The sequence below is a fragment of the Nasonia vitripennis genome, chromosome 5 (genome assembly GCF_009193385.2).
Source record: "Nasonia vitripennis strain AsymCx chromosome 5, Nvit_psr_1.1, whole genome shotgun sequence".
Classification (NCBI taxonomy): Eukaryota; Metazoa; Arthropoda; class Insecta; order Hymenoptera; family Pteromalidae; genus Nasonia; species Nasonia vitripennis.
Window position 1 is genome coordinate 9,821,096 of NC_045761.1, and position 18,526 is coordinate 9,839,621.

Here is an 18,526-nt window from a genome sequence, read left to right on the forward strand (position 1 = left end):
CGCGTTTGATTGCGTTGCGGGCGTGATATCATATATATGTATATATAATGCACATATAAGTGTGTGTATATATATATATATATATATATATATAAAATACACGTTACCGGAACAAAATTCGAAAACGTAATTTAAATTGTTGTAATTATATTTATGTTGAAGTTTTAGATTAATTTGTTTATAAAATTTAATTTAAAAATAATGACGACCAAATTTTTAATAAAAATTTTATTTACAAAATAGTTATATTATACAAAATTTACAGAAGTATAAGTCACGCATTATTTTTAATAACATTGTAAACTTCAAGTCTTTGAATTTCTAAAAGTAGCTTTGCAACTGCATGTCTCAATTGATGAAACCGAGACAACGACAATTCAAATGTATAACTCTCTCCATTGCTCAAAATCCACTCCATGAGTACATGAGGCTCCAATACTTTTGACATAAAACTAAAAGTATTAAAAAGTTCAAATTATTGTCCAATAAAAATTATAAAACTGATTTATTATAGTAAATTTTTAGTAGCAAAATATTACCTTGAAGAAATTATGATATCTACTCTCCATTTACAAGCATGTAAGTGAGGAAGAAACTGTACTTTGTTTGAAAAATTTCGCATCAGATCTGGTCTTTTGGATCCGGTAAGAACTGAAAAAATGTCTTGTATACATTCTGGAGAAAATCTATAAAATTAATAACGCATTAACATTTTTATTGTCAAACTGCACCTTATTTGTAAATGAAGGAAAAATAAATCACTCACTTCAGTTCTTGTAAACATTGTTTGAATTCTGCAGGTTTTATAGTAATACTTGGAGAACGTAAATGCAGTTTTAATATTATGAGAACAGCGGCGTACCACTCATCAACAATTGCTTGTGGTATATCAAAGTTTTTGCTGACAATTTCAAGTGCTCCTTCTTCAATATACTCCTGGTCGATGGCCTTCACCGCAACTAGATTATAGTTAAGTATACTATTAATGAATTTAATTGTAATCAATAATGCAAGTGACAGCAATGAACTTACGTTGCAGCAGAGGTCTAACAACAGTCTGTTTCAATTCTGATATGTGCTTGGTATGATTACCTAACAAGGAAGTTAATTGCATTTGAAAAGCCATACTAACAGCTTATTCTTGTTACTTGCGATAATCACGCCAAACAAAAACAAAAAGACGGCTCAAAAATGAGGCGGAACTGTTTCTGCTGATTACAAACAAAATCAAAACATCCCTCGTTCATGTTTTGACAGTTGTAAAATAAGGTTAAAGATCCAAAGCTATATATATATATATAGCTATAGAATTATAGAAAATCGGCGGGTGCGCATGCGCTTTTGAGTACCGGAAAAAGAGCAGTAGACAGCACGCAGGAAGCTCGCGCACAACGTACGTCGTATTATTATCGTATACTTATTATATATACCTATATGTAAGTATAGGTATATTCGTTGTGTTTTTGCTCTGCGAAGATTGTCAGCGGGATTTGGTGTGTGCAAAATTTCTATTTCTAAAAAAATTCGCGGTTGATTGTAATGGCTATGTGGCGAGTTCTACCTCCCAAACTAATAGAGTCGTCGAAGAACATATTTTCTAATACCCCGACTCTCTATTATCATCCAAAAGTGAGTAAATAAAGACACTTGTCTATAACCCTCAATTTATCGCTCGAAGTGCGTGCAAATTCCGGTATATTGATGATTATACAAGTCTAAATTACTTGAAAATTGTTTTATTCTCTGCTTTAGAACTACTTTCTCTATTTATTGCGTGACACAAAATTAATGTATGTAGCTACATTTTGGTGAAAAATATTGCAATCAGTTGTGCAACAATTTTTTTTTAAATACTTACTTTTATCATTGATTGAAAGTACTTTTAAATCATTCTTAAAGTAATTGCGTGAATTATTTTCTTTTTATTGTGAAATTATTTTTTTGCGATTGCTTTATTTGAAGTAAAAAACCATGGATTAAAAATCTCGTTTCTGTTAAGTGATAACAGATATAACTGTATGCAAACATATATACCAAGAATGTTGTATTAGCTCGTGTATATAAAAAGAATTGTTTATTTTCAGGTTTTAGATCACTATGATAACCCTAGAAACGTAGGTAGTCTTGATAAAAATGATAAAAATGTGGGAACTGGCTTAGTTGGAGCACCAGCATGTGGTGATGTTATGAAACTCCAGATCAAAGTTGATGAGGGTGGAAAAATCATAGATGCTAAATTTAAAACTTTTGGATGCGGTTCAGCTATTGCATCTAGTTCGCTGGCAACCGAATGGGTCAAAGGCAAAACGGTAATTTTAAATTGAATTTTGTCTGTATATATATTATGTTGTCTACATATGTATGTAGAGCTAAATCATTATTCATTATATTTTTTTCAAACTGAATTATTTATATGATGACTAATTAATATATACAATTTAATAGGTTGACCAGGCATTGAAACTGAAAAATACTGATATTGCTAAGGAATTGTGCTTACCTCCTGTCAAGCTACACTGTTCAAGTACATAACTGATTCATTCTTTTCAATTAACATTTAAAATATGAAAATATTAAAATTCAAAACATTTTTAAATTTTGCTTGCAGTGCTTGCAGAGGATGCTATCAAAGCAGCTTTATCAGATTACAGAATAAAACAGCAGTCTAAAGAAAACGATTCCAAGTCAGAAGCACAAAAATAGAGCGTTAGATGATGTTAAATGAGAAAATTAACTTTATTAGTGCTGTATGTTATTTTTGTATGGCTGTATGAAGAATACGACATTATTTATATATAAATTTAGATTTAATCTAAATTGACTATTATATAAATTCACATAATTATTGAATGTATATTTTAATTATTAAAAATCAAATGTAACATTTTTTCATTAGTTTTTACTTCGAATATAAAATATAATTTTATTTAAAATTTAATTTATTCAATACCACAGCTTACTTTTTTATACAAATATATTTTTTATGCAGTAAGTAAATCTTTCGTTAAGTCATGAAGATTTGTATACAAATTGATTCCTTTTTTATCTTAAATAACTTGGAATTAAAAAAGCTGATTGTATTTGATTTCATCTAAATAAGTTACAATAGGGATTTAGGTATTTAAAAACTTTTTTGCAAAGGTGTAGAAATTTATTTAAAGGAACAGGTGTTTCTTTTTATGATCATTGATTGTTGATTACCACACAACTTACAAAATATAATCGTCGACTCAACCGCTAAAGTAACTATCAAACGTTCATATTTAAACATGACTCGTAAGGGCATGAAAAAAGCTACAGATGTGATTGCAAACAATTAACAGTGATAAAGAGTTAACATTATTTCGCTGACTGTTTATTGTACCTTCGGAGTATAATTGCTTGATATATTTCGTTTCTTCAAGCAAATATGAGAAGAAAATCTTTACACTTCATTACGCGCGCTTTATTTATGATTATGGAATGTAATCGGCTAACTCACGCGCAACACGTCACATAACCAGAGAAAAATTTACTATTGAGAGCTTATACATGAATAAAATTCGTGCGAACGATTCTGATCCGTGTTGAGTGCTCAAGAAAATGACATTTACATTTAAAATAGTTTGACGGTAAAGAAGCGTTCGCTCAATTCACAGAATCCGCATCTCAGATATTATACAATATAATTAAAAATTATGGTCCAATGACAAAAACTTAGCATTTGACCTTAAACCTCGCTATAACAAATAGTTTACAGTAAAATCGAATAATATCCTTTAATCACAAGAAGCACTTACACGAGTACAAAGATTTACAAAGACCCTTCTTAATAAAAAAAATTTGGGTCAAAAACGTTACATCAATTGGAGTATTGAATATTTAACAGATGCTTCTGTGACGCACCAACTTGATTGGAGGACTTGATTTGATTATAATTATTTTTACATCGAGGCAAGATCGAAGCGGATATTCAATTACTTCTTCCCCGCGATTGCGTGGCTTTTCGGTGCATGGTGGCTCATGCCCTGTAGGATTTTTTTTTTCTGTAAATTAATAAATTCAATCTAATTTGGATGTTGGTCAATCCGCAGATGACTTAGTGCGTCTCCGATGATGATTGCGCGCAAGAGCATGAATAATTGTTATTAAGAAATAGCACACCATGAGCATAACAAATTTATCAAACAACCAAGAAATCGTTGTTGCACCCTCCTATAATAAGAAAAAAATGTATTTAATCATATAATTTGTTTACACGCCATAATTGTCTTTAACATTAAATTACTTACAGCTGACGATTTATCATGCAATTTTCGTTTTTGCTCTACAAGGTATTTTTTTAATGGTTCTTGGAATTTGGTGCCTACCACAGGCACGTATGCCAAGAAACTAATTGCTTTATCTAATAACTCTTCGTTGAATGCTATTATCACAGCTAATTGCTGTATATGCATTTTAACAATGGCTTTACCTATCAGCGTGGCACCAAAGAATGTCCAAAATGGAATAAGGTAGTGACCACAAGTCAAACCAGCAAGGTCAAATAGGGGATTGGGAATCTGTAAGTTTGAGAAGAAGTTGTTGTTCGTAATTCAACACATTTTTTAGTTTCAATTTTAAAAACAAAAAAAAAAACATTATACTCACAGACGCACAAGCTAAAATACCAAGGAATCCAGCTTTTTGAACAAAATGCTTCATAAACAATTTAACACGCATCACAACTGGAATCTTTTCTCCGCTTTTATTGGCTTCGAGAGCTTCCAATTCCTTGAGTTCCTCTTGATCAAAATCTTGATCTTTACTACTTTGTCTACTAGTACGTGCAGCTCTAGCCATAAAATAAGGTGGCAGTTCTCCTAGAGCTGTTCCAGCTCCCCACATCATGGCTTCAACTCGCACTTTCTTCATTATATTCAAAATGCCTACTGTCCATGCTGCATCCACAGTTGTTGGACAGATTATTTGATCAGGATATGGTGGCTCTGGGAAATTTAATGCTCCACATTCATAAGCTGCCATTGTTACTGCAGCTATATGAGGACCCAAGTATAAAACAAATGTATGCAGTCCAGTTCCGAGACCAACACTCGAAAGCACTCCTAAGCCTACCCAGTACAACCACCATCTTACTTGTCCTTCCCAAGCTTTAAATATCTGAAATTTGTAATAAATTTTAAGAGATATTTAATTTAATTTAAATTCTATTTATGCATACCTCCTGTTGTGGCCCAGAAAGTCTTCCCAACACAAAAAATAACATAATGAAAATTAATGTACAAAATACAGTTTTTCTATATTGAAGAGTTTTTCTTGCAAAACTAAGGCAGTCAATTAGCAGTTCTCGTATAAAATAATTAAGGGTAGTTATAGGATGCTGCCACAATGTCAAGTGGTCTGGATCAATGTCATCATGCGATATTGATTTCGCTTGATCATTCTGATCATTAATTGATTTCGGTCGAGCACCATTTGTTGATGTTGATGGCACATCTTTCGTTCGACGCGTTGCGCTTGTATTCCCCAACATGGTGGCTCCTAATTTATTTGTCTAAAAAACACAAAACAAAATTTGTTAGATATGTTACATAAAGAAAATTATAAATGCAACCAAAAAATAACTGGCAAACATAATAATAATTTGCAACAAAAATCATTTTGAATAACTTCATAATAATATGTTAAAAAATATAAATGGTTTGATTTAGGTTATTAAATACAATTAAGACGTGATTTGATATTCTAACCCAGATTGTGGTTAAGGCTACATATTTTATAACTTTACTTCAGCTTCCAGGAAATTCATGTCAATAATAAGATAATTTCTCCTAGTTGTAGAAAATTCATTCACATCCACCATTTTTCTTTTTCCACAATACAGACTCTACACGGATGACGTGAAACTATCATTAGCGCCACGAATATGTTAAAACTTCTATTGAGCATGTAGTCACAGTCTTTACACAGCTGGCTAACAAGAACCCAGTTCAGTTATCAGTGAAAGAAGCAATATAAACACATGGGTCACTTGGGATCAAGGGTCCCTCCTCATTGTAATTCATTATCATATTATGTGCCTACGTTTATGTATTAGTACTGATAAATGACTAGTGTGTACAAAGCAAGAACATAAATGACCCAGCTGTTTAAAAAAAAAAAAAAAACTTATCAGCTATGTAGAAACCAAAATCATAACAAGTTTCATTATTATCATTAACTTAAAAATATAATCAACTTTTCAATTTACTATATACTTTAGTTCATTGATGAATGAAAAAATTGTTAATTTTCTTTACTTCAGATTTTAAAATATCGATTTATAAAATAAAATAAATTATATAAAGTTAATGCATTAATTGTTGAAAACAATTGTTTAAATTATAAATCTAATAACAAATTTTTTTTATTATTTTTCTATGCTTTTAAGAAGTTGGATGGTAAAGTTTTTTTGAACTTGGAAGAAACTAAAATTTGTACTACTAGAAAAAAACTTTACAAAATGTCTTTATCTATGCATACATTCTTATCTCCTTAGAAGATTCACGTTTCGTATGTCGAAGACACGATTTTTTTATCTAGTTGCTAACAGCTTGTAGGTATGATTTCATATTACATTATGAACCTCATGTAACAATTAACAATTATGATGAGAGGAGCAATATTTTAAACAAACTACATAGGGACACAAATGAAAACTTTGATTTAAAACCATATATAAATTGCCATAACAATGTTAATTTTTAAATTGTGAGAAATATATTTTGAATTTTTTTCTGTGAAATAGTTTTATACTAATACTCAAATGTGCAGTAAAAAGAACAAAGCATTTAAAAAAGCTACATAATAAAAAATAATCATAAGAAGCTAAATAAAACAAAAGAAGCTTCAAGATAAGTGCACTGAAAAATACCGTAGTGACTTTTTTTTCACTTGCAGGATTATCTGATATAGGTTGAGCATGGCCCTTTATAAATATGTCAAGATCATTGTGAGACATTTCTTGATCAGGTGTCACTGCTGTGACATTGGTCAAGTCTTCATGAAAGATCTGATTGCAGCTTTTCTCTATATTATCCACAAGTCCTGTAGCATTTGCACTACTTGAAGCGGTTGCCTTACGCTTTACACGTTTCCTCACCATTTGCTTGATGAAGAAATAACTACAATAATGTTCATCACATTTTTTTTGTAAACCATAAAGCCTTGCAATTTAGCAAAATTGTTTCTATTAATGAAACCACGTTTGATTATAAGCAAATTATATTTATAGAGCTTACTGCTGTTGTCTGAAGAAACTAACTCAAAAACTGAAGAAAAATGGAAATGAATCACACCTGCTGAATTACAGCTTGGCACACATATTTCCATCTAACAAAAGAGAGACATATTTAGTACATACAAAGCCTAAAACATTTATACAAAAGGGAGCCAAAAGTCAAATTGAGTTGCCAAAAATTTTTTTTCTACTTCATGCTTGACGAAATAAATTATTGTTGCATTGACACAAATACACAGACTGGGAGACATATAAGTAATCATCAAACAAAACGAAAGTTTGAACAAGTGTACAAAATATACATTGGAAAAAAAAACACTTGAATGCCCAAAAAAAGACTCGCACTTGCTTGGGGCATTTTTAAACCTTAACACTCTGCTGCTTTGAAAGAGAAAAAAAAATTCTCCATCAGTGAACAATTATGAATAATCAATATATGTACGTATATGTTCATACTCATTTAGTTACTACTTATTTTTAACACATTAAACAAAGCAAAGAATCAATATATCCAGGGGCACTTTGAAATTTATTTTTAAAAAAAGGAGCTGGTGTTGCTATGTACAAAGATATCACAAACACTGGAGGGGTGAAATGTGTAAAAGTACAAAGAACTTTAATCGAATTAAGATTACTAACATATGCTCAAGAAGATAAGAGATCGACAAAAAAAAAAATAGCAAGTTCATTGCAACCGTTTGACGACTTAGACAATAAAAAGTCGTCACAAATGAATCACATAAGCTGCTGGATTAAAGGCTTCCGGATCGCACCGACAACTAATTCTCTCCCGACAAATAAATGAAACAACGTGCATTGTAAAAATCGACATTAATAAAACAAAGTGGCCATCTATAATTAAAGTTTTAGGTTACGTAAACCGAGGTGAGAAGAGGCAAAAAAAAGAGAAATCAACGACAAATCTAATCACGTGAACGCCTAATACTACAGACAGAGCGAACAATGTATCTCGGTGCTAGAAGCTCTAGGAACTATACAAAGCATGCTATATTTTCCGGAATCGCCCGATCGTCCCAGCACAGACGACACAAACGGGCCACGTAAGGCCGTGACGAGAGGCAGACGTGTTCAAATCCTTCGTTGTATATAAATGCAGGCTCTCGCTTTCTCCCGACCGCGTATATAGATATATAAGCGTACGCACAACAACAATCGCGCGGAGAGAAAAGCCTAAGATTCGCTTAACTCCGAGAAAAAATTTCACTTTATTTCTATTTATTGATAATGGCAACGAGAGCCTAAGCGTAAAGCTCGCTTTGTTGTTCCTTACGTGTCTTTTCTCACTTGGACAGTCCGCTTACTCCACGACGACACATCGTCCGCGCGATAATTAATTAAATATCGAACTGTCAAGCACTCGGCTGCGTCGTCGGGATATATACAACGTGTCCAGTCGAAGAAAAGAGATCACCACCACCCCGCGCGACACCCAGAACACACATAGTAGCCTCGTATCGCGTGAGCAGAGAAGATTTTCAGAGTCGGCTGATTTTCCCGCAGACTCGCCAACCTATCCCCAGTGGGAAGCCTACATGTCACTAGGTTTTTTACGCGTTATTCTAGTTACATTTGGCGCCAGCACAAATCGTGCCAATAATTTTAAATATAAACTACTGCAACTCAATTATTGATTAATTATGGCTTAAAAATAGAAGCCTTATTCGATCATCGCGTTCATATTGACATTAAAAACGGCCAATAACTTCTCGCTAACGTATCATCTATACTGTCGCTTATAACATACTTTCTGCGATGAATTAGTATTATACGCATACGCGAATAAATAAACTTTATTTAGTAGTTGCGATTATTCATGTTTACACTCTTACCATCTATGTCGAGTTGGGATAACTGCAGAGTATATCGCTATTGTTAATATAATATATATGTATACCGCTATTGTTAAAAGTAGAGTTCAAAATTTATCATTGGAAAGCGCACGACCTTTAAAATGTAAACAAATTAAAAGCGCTAGCTATAGTTATTGCTACACTTGTCACGTGCGACGACACGCCCTAATAAATTGCAGCCACGTGATGCGCGCATACATTTTTTAAGTGAAATTTGATGTTCTTTAATAATAGTATAAGATCATTCTTAGCTTAAGCTGAAATACCTATGAAATTGTTAATCTGTTGCACAGTTAAGATCGGGTTTGCGAAGGTTTTACTAATCTTGATTTTTAGGTTTGAAATTCGCGCCTGAACATTTTGTACATATATATGTATAATACTATAATTAGTACAATGGTACAAATCTTGACCACGGATCAGCGCCGTGATCCTTTAAAGGAACAATTGTTGCGCGGGCAATGCGGACCGTGTTCGCGTGTGCGGTACGTGCCGCTCGTGTTTACATATTTTTGTTGCAGTTTATTTTGCAATATAAATCACGATTTAAACAATTTGAAAATGTATTCGGTTAGGCTGATTTGCGCCGATAGTTATCAAGCTACACCGATTCCAGAGGTCGATCCAACCTTCTCACAATTTCGGGGTAGCGACATCAAACAGGTTCCTGTTTTACGAATTTTTGGAACCACACAAAATGGTAATTTTTTGTTTGCAGTAAAAATTCTAGTACCTTATTGTCAATAATAAAGGATAACTTTTTAAGCTATTCTTCGTTGACTGAGCCTGCACTTGTACATATTTTAATGTGTAAATATACAAATTAGCATTTTATGATTGTAATGTTTTTAGGTGAAAAAGTTTGCTTGCACATTCACGGAGTCTTTCCTTACTTGTACGTGCCTTACTCAGGTCAAATCAAAGCAGATATTTTAGCATATCGTCTTGCTGCTGCATTAGATACAGCTATCAATATATCATTAGGTTCGGCTAAAGCAAACACTCAACATGTTTACAAAGTTCATCAAGTTTCTGGAATGTATGTTGAATTTGATACCAGATTTCCATTTTCTTCTATTTGTTAATAAAAACTCATTTGATTTGCAGACCTTTTTATGGGTACCACAGGAAGAATCACCATTTCTTCAAGATTTATTTCTACAATCCTGCCATGATAAAACGAGCCACAGATTTATTACAGGTTTTTTTACATTACTTTTAAACACTGATTACATATTATAGATACCTATAACTATTAAATGTAATAATTTTAGAATGGATGTATTCTGGATCAAGTATTTCAACCACACGAAGCTCACATACCATTTACAATGCAATTCATGATTGACTATAACATATATGGCATGAGCATGATAAATTTAAGGAATGTTAAACATCGTCACAGTGCCACAGTTTCTCAAACTGAAGAGAAATTATCCAATAATTCAAACAATCTTTCTGATTTCGAGTCAGAAGTTAAAGAATATTTGCCTTATTCAGTCAAAAAGCAAAGTGTTTGTAAATTGGAAATAGATGCTTGGGCTTCTGATATTCTGAATCGAGAAGTTATAGACAAAGGAATGGATCTAAATCCAGGCATTGATGCAATTTGGGAAGAAGAAAAAGCTAGAAGGGCTCAAGCTGGTTTGGTTGGGGAATCTCAATTAACACATCCTAGTAGCCCTGAGAGGTCTCAAGCAGCACGTATTTTAACAGATAATGATATTTATCACCAAAAACGTTTAGCTCAGCGTTTATGTGTGATTGAATCACAGGTAAATAAATTAACTTTTGATCCTAAACTAAATTATTCAAATTTTTTAATATTGTTTTTTTTCTCCACATCTAGGGTGATGAAAGTTCATTGTCACCTAATTCACAAAATTCTTCGTATCCTTTACCTGTACCAGATGATAGTAATTTATTAAATGCTTCACGGTTAGAAATACATGCTGGGCCCCTAGGTACAAGTGCTATCCAACAAAGTATTAATCAATCAGATTCAGATTTGAATAATGAGTCCATCATGCTATCTTGGCAATCTCAAGCATCATTCAGCGATATATCTTTGAACAGCAGTGACCGTATGTAAAGTAGAGTAATTATGTAAGATGTAGAAGTATATAATGTTAAAAGCTCATTTTATTTCAGTTGAAGTTGTGGATTTATTAGCAAATTTAGCCAAAGATCAAGAAGATATTCCTAGTTCGATTGATTCAAATAGTATTCTGGGATCACAAAAATCGCAACGAAATTTGGAAGACCTTGGTGTTGAACAAGACAACCCTGCTGATGTAGAAGATGAGGGAGAAGAAGTGACAGATTTAAATCTCACAAATTTAGAGTTGGATCTTCTGAATTTCAGTTCGTGGGAAACTAATGTAGATAAATCACAACCGCCAAGTAAAACTAATGAATCCCAAATTGGTAAGAAACAAAAAATATGTTTAAAGAATGTTTAGGGTTATTCCTCAAGTGATAAATAATCGTTTATGCACTGGTTTTAGAGCTTGTTCTCGAGTCTCTGAATCCTCATACACCGTCACGTACCGATAATATTCCACAGCTCGATGGTCCTATAGACGATGAAAACGCTCGGACGAGCGCTGAGGATCCAGATATGACCATAGAAAGACGAGAATTCGTCATCTGCGAGTATAGACAAGGAAGAGGTGGTAGACGTTCAACCGCAGTGACGCCTGGTAAAAGAAAACGCGTTTCCAGCAGTGACGATGACGATTCTCGTGGAAGTGAAAAGAAAACTAAAACGAAAGATTCACTACCTAAAACACCCCGTAGATCGCCGTCGAAACGAATGAACAAACTAACGAGCCCGAGCTGTCCAAACAGGACTTATTCACCGTTAAGCTTAGAAATATCCTGTGGTCAGAAGACTCCCAAAAGCTCACCACTTAAATCACCGACCACAAGACCATTTGATAGACGAAAAATGAGAGAAGCTTTTCGGCGCAAACGAATATTTTCGCCGGTTAAAGAATCGAATCTCGGTACAATTATATTTATTATTATACTATTATTCATTGAAATTGTACAATTTATTAATCTGCCCTGACATGATTTTTAGAAGAGGAACACGACGAAGGAACTTCAAATGCCTCAAAGAAACCATCAGCTTCTATTTTTGACGAAAAATTAAATTTGCCGATTCCTTCAAATAAATCGCCTTCAAGCGAATCAGACGAACAACTTACTCCAATCATAGAACAAATACACAATTCTAATGAATCTCCTTCAGAAGCTTTACATGATCAAGCATCGCCTCTTCTTTTAGAGCAACCACATATTTCACCACTTGATTTCGCATCTATCAAAGCACCATCAGAAGCTTCAGAGGAACAATCTCCCCTCAAAACACCCGTGGATCAACCGCTCGTTTCTCCAATTGATTTGGCATCTATCAAAGCACTATCCGAAACATCAGAACCATCATCTCCTACTATAGAGCAACGGCGTATTTCGCCAGTTTTTGGTTCTATGAAAAAATCTTCAAAAACTCCTTTGAAGCTATTTATCTCCAATCTGGAACAACAGCACACCTCATCGTCTGATTCTATACCACCTTCTAATCAGCTGGGCCAAGAAATATTCACATTCGATATGAAAACTCCCGATAGTGACCGTACTTTGGTAGAAGATTCAGATGAGTCATTAGAAACGCTGACACCTTCATCGCCTGAAAATCCTGCGATCATAAACGAGAGCGACACCAACGATACAGAGGGCTCTCAGGAAAAGAAGAGCACCCTTTCTTCTTACAATTTTCCTCACGATGTACTACACACCGTAGCAGAAAAAGAAGAGGGATCATCTCTAGAATTTCAAGTCTCGTTTACGCAGGTGGAGGAAGTCTCTGAGTTTATGATGACTTTTACGCCTACGAGCATCGAGCACATCGAGAACAGTTCAAAGTCTCAGAAGATACCTAAGCCTAAAGAAGAAGAGCTGTCTGATAGTAGCGAAGATGATGAAAACCTGGATAACAAAGAGGAACCCAAAACTCCACCTGGATTCGGAAGTTGGCGTAACATGGAATTTACTGATAATCGCCAGCTGGGAGAAAATCAAAAGACCTCGGACCAAGGCTGTTCGTCATCATCAAAAGGTACCGAGTTTGTAATGACTTTTAAGCCTCCAAGCTTCGAACACATCAAGAACAGTGCAAAGTCTCAGGAGATACCTAAATCTAAAGAAGAAGAGCTGTCTGATAGTAGCGAAGATGATGAAAACCTGAATAACAAAGAGGATCCCAAAACTCCACCTGGATTCGGAAGTTGGCGTAAATTCACGGGTAATGCAGATACAGTGTTCCAGTTCGATGAGCACGAAGAAGGCCTTATAGCGATTAGACCGTTATATTCGCCGCCTAGCAGAGAAAGTGTGGAATCTTGGTTGAAAGCTAAAGAGAAAAGAGAACAAAAAGAAAAAGAAGAGAAAGAGAAAGTAGAGAAGGAAATGGAGAAAAGCAGTATAGCAACGCCGGACGTTTCGCTAAGTTTGTCAAAGATATTTCATCCTGAAGATTTCTCACATCACTTGGGTGTATCTTGTGGACAAATTGAGTTTAATTCAAGGTCGAGTGTAGTTGATATTGAAGATGGTAATCTCGGAAAGGCAAAGGCTTTGACAACGGTATGAGAGTTTGATATAAGAGTAAACAATTTCGGCTCTTGATAACAAAATATGATTTCAGTATCAATTTTTGACGGTTCTCTGCTTGGACGTACATCCCATCACGAGACCAAATTTGTTGCCTGATCCTCGACAAGATCGAATTGCGGCTGTCTTCTACGCTATACACAATGACGTACCTCCAGACTGGAATCAAGCAAAACCTCTGGACTGTGGTACTTACGATTTGTCATTTTTTTAAATTGCATATTAGTTTTTTTTAACAATTACGTATTTTTTTACAGGTGTGATTATCGTGGATCCAGAAAAAGTCAACTCCAAAATAAAAAAGCTTAACGGCGGAACTGAACAAGAACAGTCATTGATCTATGTGGAAAAAGAAGAGGACGTATTTGAAGAAGTAGTGTCGCTTATACAACGTTGTGATCCAGAAATTTTAATCGGCTGGGATATCGAGTTTCTGTCGTGGGGCTACCTATTTCAACGAGCATCTGTTTTCGGAAAAAATTTGAGCGGAAAAATTTCCCGCATTCCAAGCGCTAAATGCAATTGGGAAACTAGAGCACACGATGAGTCTACAACGGAGCTACACTTGGAGACTTTGGTAGAGGTAAAGCTACCTGGGCGGATCGTTTTGGATATCTGGAGAATAATGAGGAGTGAAATCGGTAGGGAGATTGTTTGTTACCATTATTTTTGTATATTTTTACGAATTGTAATTATTATTTATTTTTTTTTTTTGCAGCTTTAACAGGTTACACGTACGAGAATGTCATGTATAATGTTATGAATGAAAGAATCCCAAATCCAAGTTTTGATACCTTAACAAAGTGGTGGAATAGTAGCAATACTCAGTGGAGAGTAATAGACAACTACAGTAACAAGGTCATAGGTGTCCACAGACTTCTTCATCATTTGGATATCATTAGTGGGTATACTTTAAATGCACTTATTCTGCTATGCGTGTTTTAAAATAACTTTTTTAAACTTCAATTTAGATCGAACGAGTGAGCATGCTAGACTATACGGCATCCAGTTTTACGAGGTCTTCTCTCGAGGCTCACAGTTTCGAGTCGAGTCGATGATGTTGCGTCTAGCCAAACCCATGAACTACATAGCTGTTTCACCGTCGGCACATCAACGGGGCTGTATGCGAGCACCCGAGTCGTTGCCTCTCATCATGGAACCGGAATCAACAATGTATCTCGATCCCGTTGTCGTACTTGACTTCCAAAGTTTATATCCAAGCATCATCATCGCTTACAATTACTGCTTCTCCACTTGTCTTGGGCGCATCGAACACATTGGCTCGTGAGTATATGAAAATTTTGGACATTTGAAGCTCTATAATGTTTGGGAATAAAATTCTTGTTACCATTAGTCCCCATCCATTTGAATTTGGCGCAACGACTCTTAAAGTACAAAAGAATCTGGCAAAGAAGCTACAAAATAAAATGAATTTCGCTCCTTGTGGTGTTGCATTTGTAAAATCGGATGTTCGTCGGGGAATTTTACCTCGTATGCTTACTGAAATACTTGAGACCCGATTAATGGTGAAGAAGGCCATAAAGGATCATTCAAAGGAAGATCGCGCTTTGCAAAGAGCTCTGCATTCGAGGCAGCTTGGACTCAAGTTGATCGCGAATGTAACTTATGGTTACACGGCTGCAAATTTTAGTGGAAGGATGCCTTGCATTGAAGTAACTATCCTCGTGTATTTTTTAGGCAAAAATTTCATTTCTAATTGTTTATTTCAATTTCAGGTTGGCGATAGCGTTGTTAGTAAAGGAAAGGAAACTTTAGAACGAGCCATAAAAATGGTAGAATCGACTCCGGAATGGGGAGCGCGAGTTGTTTACGGTGATACCGACTCGTTGTTTATTTTATTAAAAGGTAAGACCAGAGAAGAGGCATTTGCAATCGGAGCAGAAATGGCTGATGCAGTTACAGCAGCGAATCCAAAGCCGGTGAAACTAAAGTTTGAAAAAGTTATGCAGCCTTGCATACTCCAGGTATAAATTTCTAACTTTAAGCGCGAGTTTTTTTTTTATTTTAACATGAAATTAAGATAATAGATTTACAAATCTTTTAGACAAAGAAAAGGTATTGTGGATATATGTACGAAAATTTGAACGACAAACCAGTATATTTGGCCAAGGGTATCGAAACTGTTCGCCGAGACGGCTGCCCTGCTGTAGCCAAGGTATGATTTTAAATTATAAAAATAAAGTAAATACCATTACATGAAAAAAATTTGTGAATTCCAGATCCTTGAAAAAAGTCTAAGGATACTATTCGATACTAACAATATGTCGATGGTTAAACAATATGTCACCCGACAGTTGGACAAAGTTCTTAGTGGAAGAGCATCTATACAAGATTTGACATTTGCTAAGGAGTTTCGCGGTATGAAAGGATACAAAGCTGCAGCTTGTGTACCGGCTTTAGAACTTACAAAAAGACTGATTCAGAAAGATCCGCGCGCCGTTCCGAGAACAGGTGCCAGAGTGCCTTACATTATCGTTGCAGGTGCTCCTAATGAAGCACTTATTCGGTGTGTACGAGCGCCGATGGAATTGATTCTGGACCCTGGTTTGAGGCCGAATGCTACGTATTATGTTACGAAAGTTATCATTCCACCTCTAAACAGATGTCTCAAGTTGATTGGAGTTGACGCTTACACTTGGTAAAAATAATCATTAAAAACTTTTTAGGTATTTCATAAGTTTTAGTAAAATTAATTTATCTTTAATTTATCATTTAGGTACATGGAAATGCCACACCGTCAAGCTCTTAATAGATTGCAAGGTCCAGCATTATTAAATGCTAATCGCAAGCAAAAAACGACGATTTCTCAGTATTTATGCAATGCAACTTGTCCATCCTGTGGGCAATCATGTGATAGAGGTATATGTGCTGAGTGCGTTAATAATCAAAGTCAAACACTTGTTGTACTTCATGAAAAATGTAGACAATACGAAAGAATTTATTCTAATATTAAGATGGTATGTACCAATATAATTTATATATAAAATAGCGTCAGTTTATAAAAGGATTACAATATTTATACTACTATTTCAGCTCTGCGAATCTTGTATTGGTGTGAAGGACGCTGATAGTTGCACTTCTCTCGACTGTCCAATATTTTATCGAAGAAGCCAGGCACAGAGAGACAATACACAAACTTCATATTTATATAATTTAATGCAGTGCATGGAACATTTGAACTGATCCACTCATCAACAAGTTAAAGAGATTCTAGTACAAAATTGTGATATGCAAACACAGAAAATGCACCTGGAGTTTCAAATAATTTATGCAATGTACACTATTGTAAATACTGTTACTTTATCAAAACTTATTTTGTATAGATCATATTTTTTTACAAAAATTTGTTAACTGTATCATCAATGATTCATCAAAAATATATTTTGTTGTACAAAACAATTCCATAGTTGTTTTGTGTGAGCTTTAATATTTGTTGTCAACATTCTACTTCAATCATCAATTCCAACTTGATAGAATTTGTACAAATGGACTGTTCAGGCCATAAACTTTTCAAAATTTAAATACAATTCTGTTTGATTCACCTGAAAATAATAAAGCACACCATAAATATATGAGTATTCACGAAGACGAGCATCTTCTACTTCTTTGAAACAACCGTCAAAACTATTCTCAAGATTCATGAATAATGTATATACACAAGTTAAATTTCCAACAGCACAAAAGTTTCAAATCAGTAAACGCTTTCCATCTAACCCTCCAGAAATGTTCCCTCGCACTTACATGCTGTTCAACAAATTGGATAAATAAACAACCACCACACGCCGCGTTAGAGTACAGTGCAGGAGCTCTTCTCGCGGAAGGGATTTGACTTCTGCGAGGAGAAGCCGACGAGTAAGCAGTCCTCCTGCTCGTGCTCGATGATGAACTTCATGAGATCCTCGACGGCTTTGCTGACGCTGATCCGCTTGATCGCGGCCTCCCTGCGCAGCTGCTCCGTCAGCTGACGCTGCTGCTGCAAGTTCGAGATCACCATATCCATAACCAGGAAGATCGTTAGCCTCTGGGCGTGGTCTGAAGCTCTCGGTTACTCTCCGAGCACCAACTCCGCGGCGGCAGCGGCAGTGAGCGACTTTGCTCGACTGTGTCTGTCTGAGCTTTTTCTTCGGGATCTACACTCGCTGTCTTGCACCCCACGCTGCTGCTGCTGATTTCGTTATTTTTGCACTATAGCTGCGATGATGGTGATGCTGATGATGATCCGAAGATCTAAATCTAAGTAGCATGCAAATGAGCGCGGCTATTGGGATCTATTATTACTCGCGCGCACTAACTCCGCCCCGGACCGGATGGCATAGGCTTCCTGGACTACTCACGTACTAATCGTACTGTACGTCTCACTCCTACTGTTGCTTTTGGAATAAGAAATGAGATGAGGGCGCGAGTGACGCTGTTTTGGAGTTATCTCGTGAGATTACTCGTCTGAACTCAACTTTCAAATAAAGTTACAAATTAGTTAAACTATTCTTAAACTATACTTGCAGACTACAGATGAAAAAACTGAAAACTTTGTTATAATGTTCGTTAGACTATTCATTTGTCTAACCACTGTGGCAGCAATGATAAAAAACAGTAGCAAAACTTGAAAGTCAAGATCTGAAAAGTCGGTAGAACAGATTTTTCAGATAACTGGTAACTTAGATAATTTCATCTGAAATGGATAACGTTCGACCAATCCTGA

At 35.2% G+C, this 18,526-nt stretch overlaps 5 protein-coding genes across 13 annotated transcripts; 2 read left to right on the forward strand and 3 right to left on the reverse strand.

The window, feature by feature from the left end:
* Positions 1-213: 213 nt before the first annotated feature.
* On the reverse strand, positions 214-1,776 carry LOC100679138 (COMM domain-containing protein 5). Its single transcript, XM_003424512.4, has 4 exons — positions 1,033-1,776; positions 767-959; positions 540-686; positions 214-452 (listed from the first exon to the last, which is right to left on the reverse strand). The coding sequence occupies exons 1-4, from the start codon at positions 1,124-1,126 to the stop codon at positions 275-277; spliced, it is 612 nt and encodes a 203-aa protein (XP_003424560.1). The 5' UTR covers positions 1,127-1,776; the 3' UTR covers positions 214-274.
* LOC100115291 (iron-sulfur cluster assembly scaffold protein IscU) lies at positions 942-3,804 on the forward strand. Its single transcript, XM_001608205.6, has 4 exons — positions 942-1,629; positions 2,085-2,309; positions 2,446-2,524; positions 2,609-3,804. Exons 1-4 carry the CDS (start codon positions 1,540-1,542, stop codon positions 2,701-2,703), a joined length of 489 nt encoding a protein of 162 aa, XP_001608255.1. The 5' UTR covers positions 942-1,539; the 3' UTR covers positions 2,704-3,804.
* On the reverse strand, positions 3,130-8,794 carry LOC100124097 (vacuole membrane protein 1). 9 transcript variants are annotated; one of them, XM_001607896.6, is made up of 7 exons: positions 8,550-8,794; positions 7,260-7,350; positions 6,893-7,142; positions 5,201-5,533; positions 4,630-5,139; positions 4,272-4,541; positions 3,130-4,194 (listed from the first exon to the last, which is right to left on the reverse strand). In XM_001607896.6, the coding sequence occupies exons 3-7, from the start codon at positions 7,121-7,123 to the stop codon at positions 4,063-4,065; spliced, it is 1,476 nt and encodes a 491-aa protein (XP_001607946.2). In that variant the 5' UTR covers positions 7,124-7,142; positions 7,260-7,350; positions 8,550-8,794; the 3' UTR covers positions 3,130-4,062. The 9 variants fall into 9 exon arrangements, with proteins under 9 accessions (XP_001607946.2, XP_008215758.1, XP_032457074.1 ...); XM_008217536.4 differs by having other exon boundaries at positions 8,257-8,721; XM_032601183.1 differs by lacking the exon at positions 8,550-8,794 and adding an exon at positions 7,898-8,248.
* A 775-nt stretch (positions 8,795-9,569) lies between these two features.
* On the forward strand, positions 9,570-17,218 carry LOC100124098 (DNA polymerase zeta catalytic subunit). The gene is made up of 18 exons (XM_008217541.4): positions 9,570-9,829; positions 9,982-10,168; positions 10,237-10,330; positions 10,404-10,904; positions 10,979-11,213; positions 11,281-11,556; positions 11,637-12,137; positions 12,215-13,779; positions 13,841-13,994; positions 14,064-14,447; positions 14,525-14,707; positions 14,778-15,090; positions 15,161-15,479; positions 15,543-15,791; positions 15,872-15,982; positions 16,047-16,465; positions 16,544-16,784; positions 16,861-17,218. The coding sequence occupies exons 1-18, from the start codon at positions 9,691-9,693 to the stop codon at positions 17,008-17,010; spliced, it is 6,021 nt and encodes a 2,006-aa protein (XP_008215763.1). The 5' UTR covers positions 9,570-9,690; the 3' UTR covers positions 17,011-17,218.
* On the reverse strand, positions 16,732-18,390 carry LOC100115322 (guanine nucleotide-binding protein subunit gamma-1). The gene is made up of 2 exons (XM_003424513.5): positions 17,569-18,390; positions 16,732-17,369 (listed from the first exon to the last, which is right to left on the reverse strand). Exon 1 carries the CDS (start codon positions 17,825-17,827, stop codon positions 17,615-17,617), a length of 213 nt encoding a protein of 70 aa, XP_003424561.1. The 5' UTR covers positions 17,828-18,390; the 3' UTR covers positions 16,732-17,369; positions 17,569-17,614.
* Between the last annotated feature and the right edge of the window lie 136 nt (positions 18,391-18,526).

Excerpts from the sequence above, each read along its gene's own strand:
- LOC100679138 (XM_003424512.4), bottom strand. The coding sequence starts at position 1,126 with ATGGCTTTTCAAATGCAATTAACTTCCTTGTTAGGTAATCATACCAAG. Across the intron at positions 960-1,032 it reads TGTTAGACCTCTGCTGCAAC|TTGCGGTGAAGGCCATCGAC; the intron begins GTAAGTTCATTG and ends ACTATAATCTAG. Across the intron at positions 453-539 it reads GATATCATAATTTCTTCAAG|TTTTATGTCAAAAGTATTGG; the intron begins GTAATATTTTGC and ends TAATACTTTTAG.
- LOC100115291 (XM_001608205.6), top strand. The coding sequence starts at position 1,540 with ATGGCTATGTGGCGAGTTCTACCTCCCAAACTAATAGAGTCGTCGAAG. Across the intron at positions 1,630-2,084 it reads CTCTCTATTATCATCCAAAA|GTTTTAGATCACTATGATAA; the intron begins GTGAGTAAATAA and ends GTTTATTTTCAG. Across the intron at positions 2,525-2,608 it reads TGTCAAGCTACACTGTTCAA|TGCTTGCAGAGGATGCTATC; the intron begins GTACATAACTGA and ends TTTTGCTTGCAG.
- LOC100124097 (XM_001607896.6), bottom strand. The coding sequence starts at position 7,123 with ATGGTGAGGAAACGTGTAAAGCGTAAGGCAACCGCTTCAAGTAGTGCA. Across the intron at positions 5,534-6,892 it reads GTGAAAAAAAAGTCACTACG|ACAAATAAATTAGGAGCCAC; the intron begins GTATTTTTCAGT and ends TGTGTTTTTTAG. Across the intron at positions 5,140-5,200 it reads TTTCTGGGCCACAACAGGAG|ATATTTAAAGCTTGGGAAGG; the intron begins GTATGCATAAAT and ends TACAAATTTCAG.
- LOC100124098 (XM_008217541.4), top strand. The coding sequence starts at position 9,691 with ATGTATTCGGTTAGGCTGATTTGCGCCGATAGTTATCAAGCTACACCG. Across the intron at positions 16,466-16,543 it reads GGAGTTGACGCTTACACTTG|GTACATGGAAATGCCACACC; the intron begins GTAAAAATAATC and ends TTTATCATTTAG. Across the intron at positions 16,785-16,860 it reads TTTATTCTAATATTAAGATG|CTCTGCGAATCTTGTATTGG; the intron begins GTATGTACCAAT and ends CTACTATTTCAG.
- LOC100115322 (XM_003424513.5), bottom strand. The coding sequence starts at position 17,827 with ATGGATATGGTGATCTCGAACTTGCAGCAGCAGCGTCAGCTGACGGAG.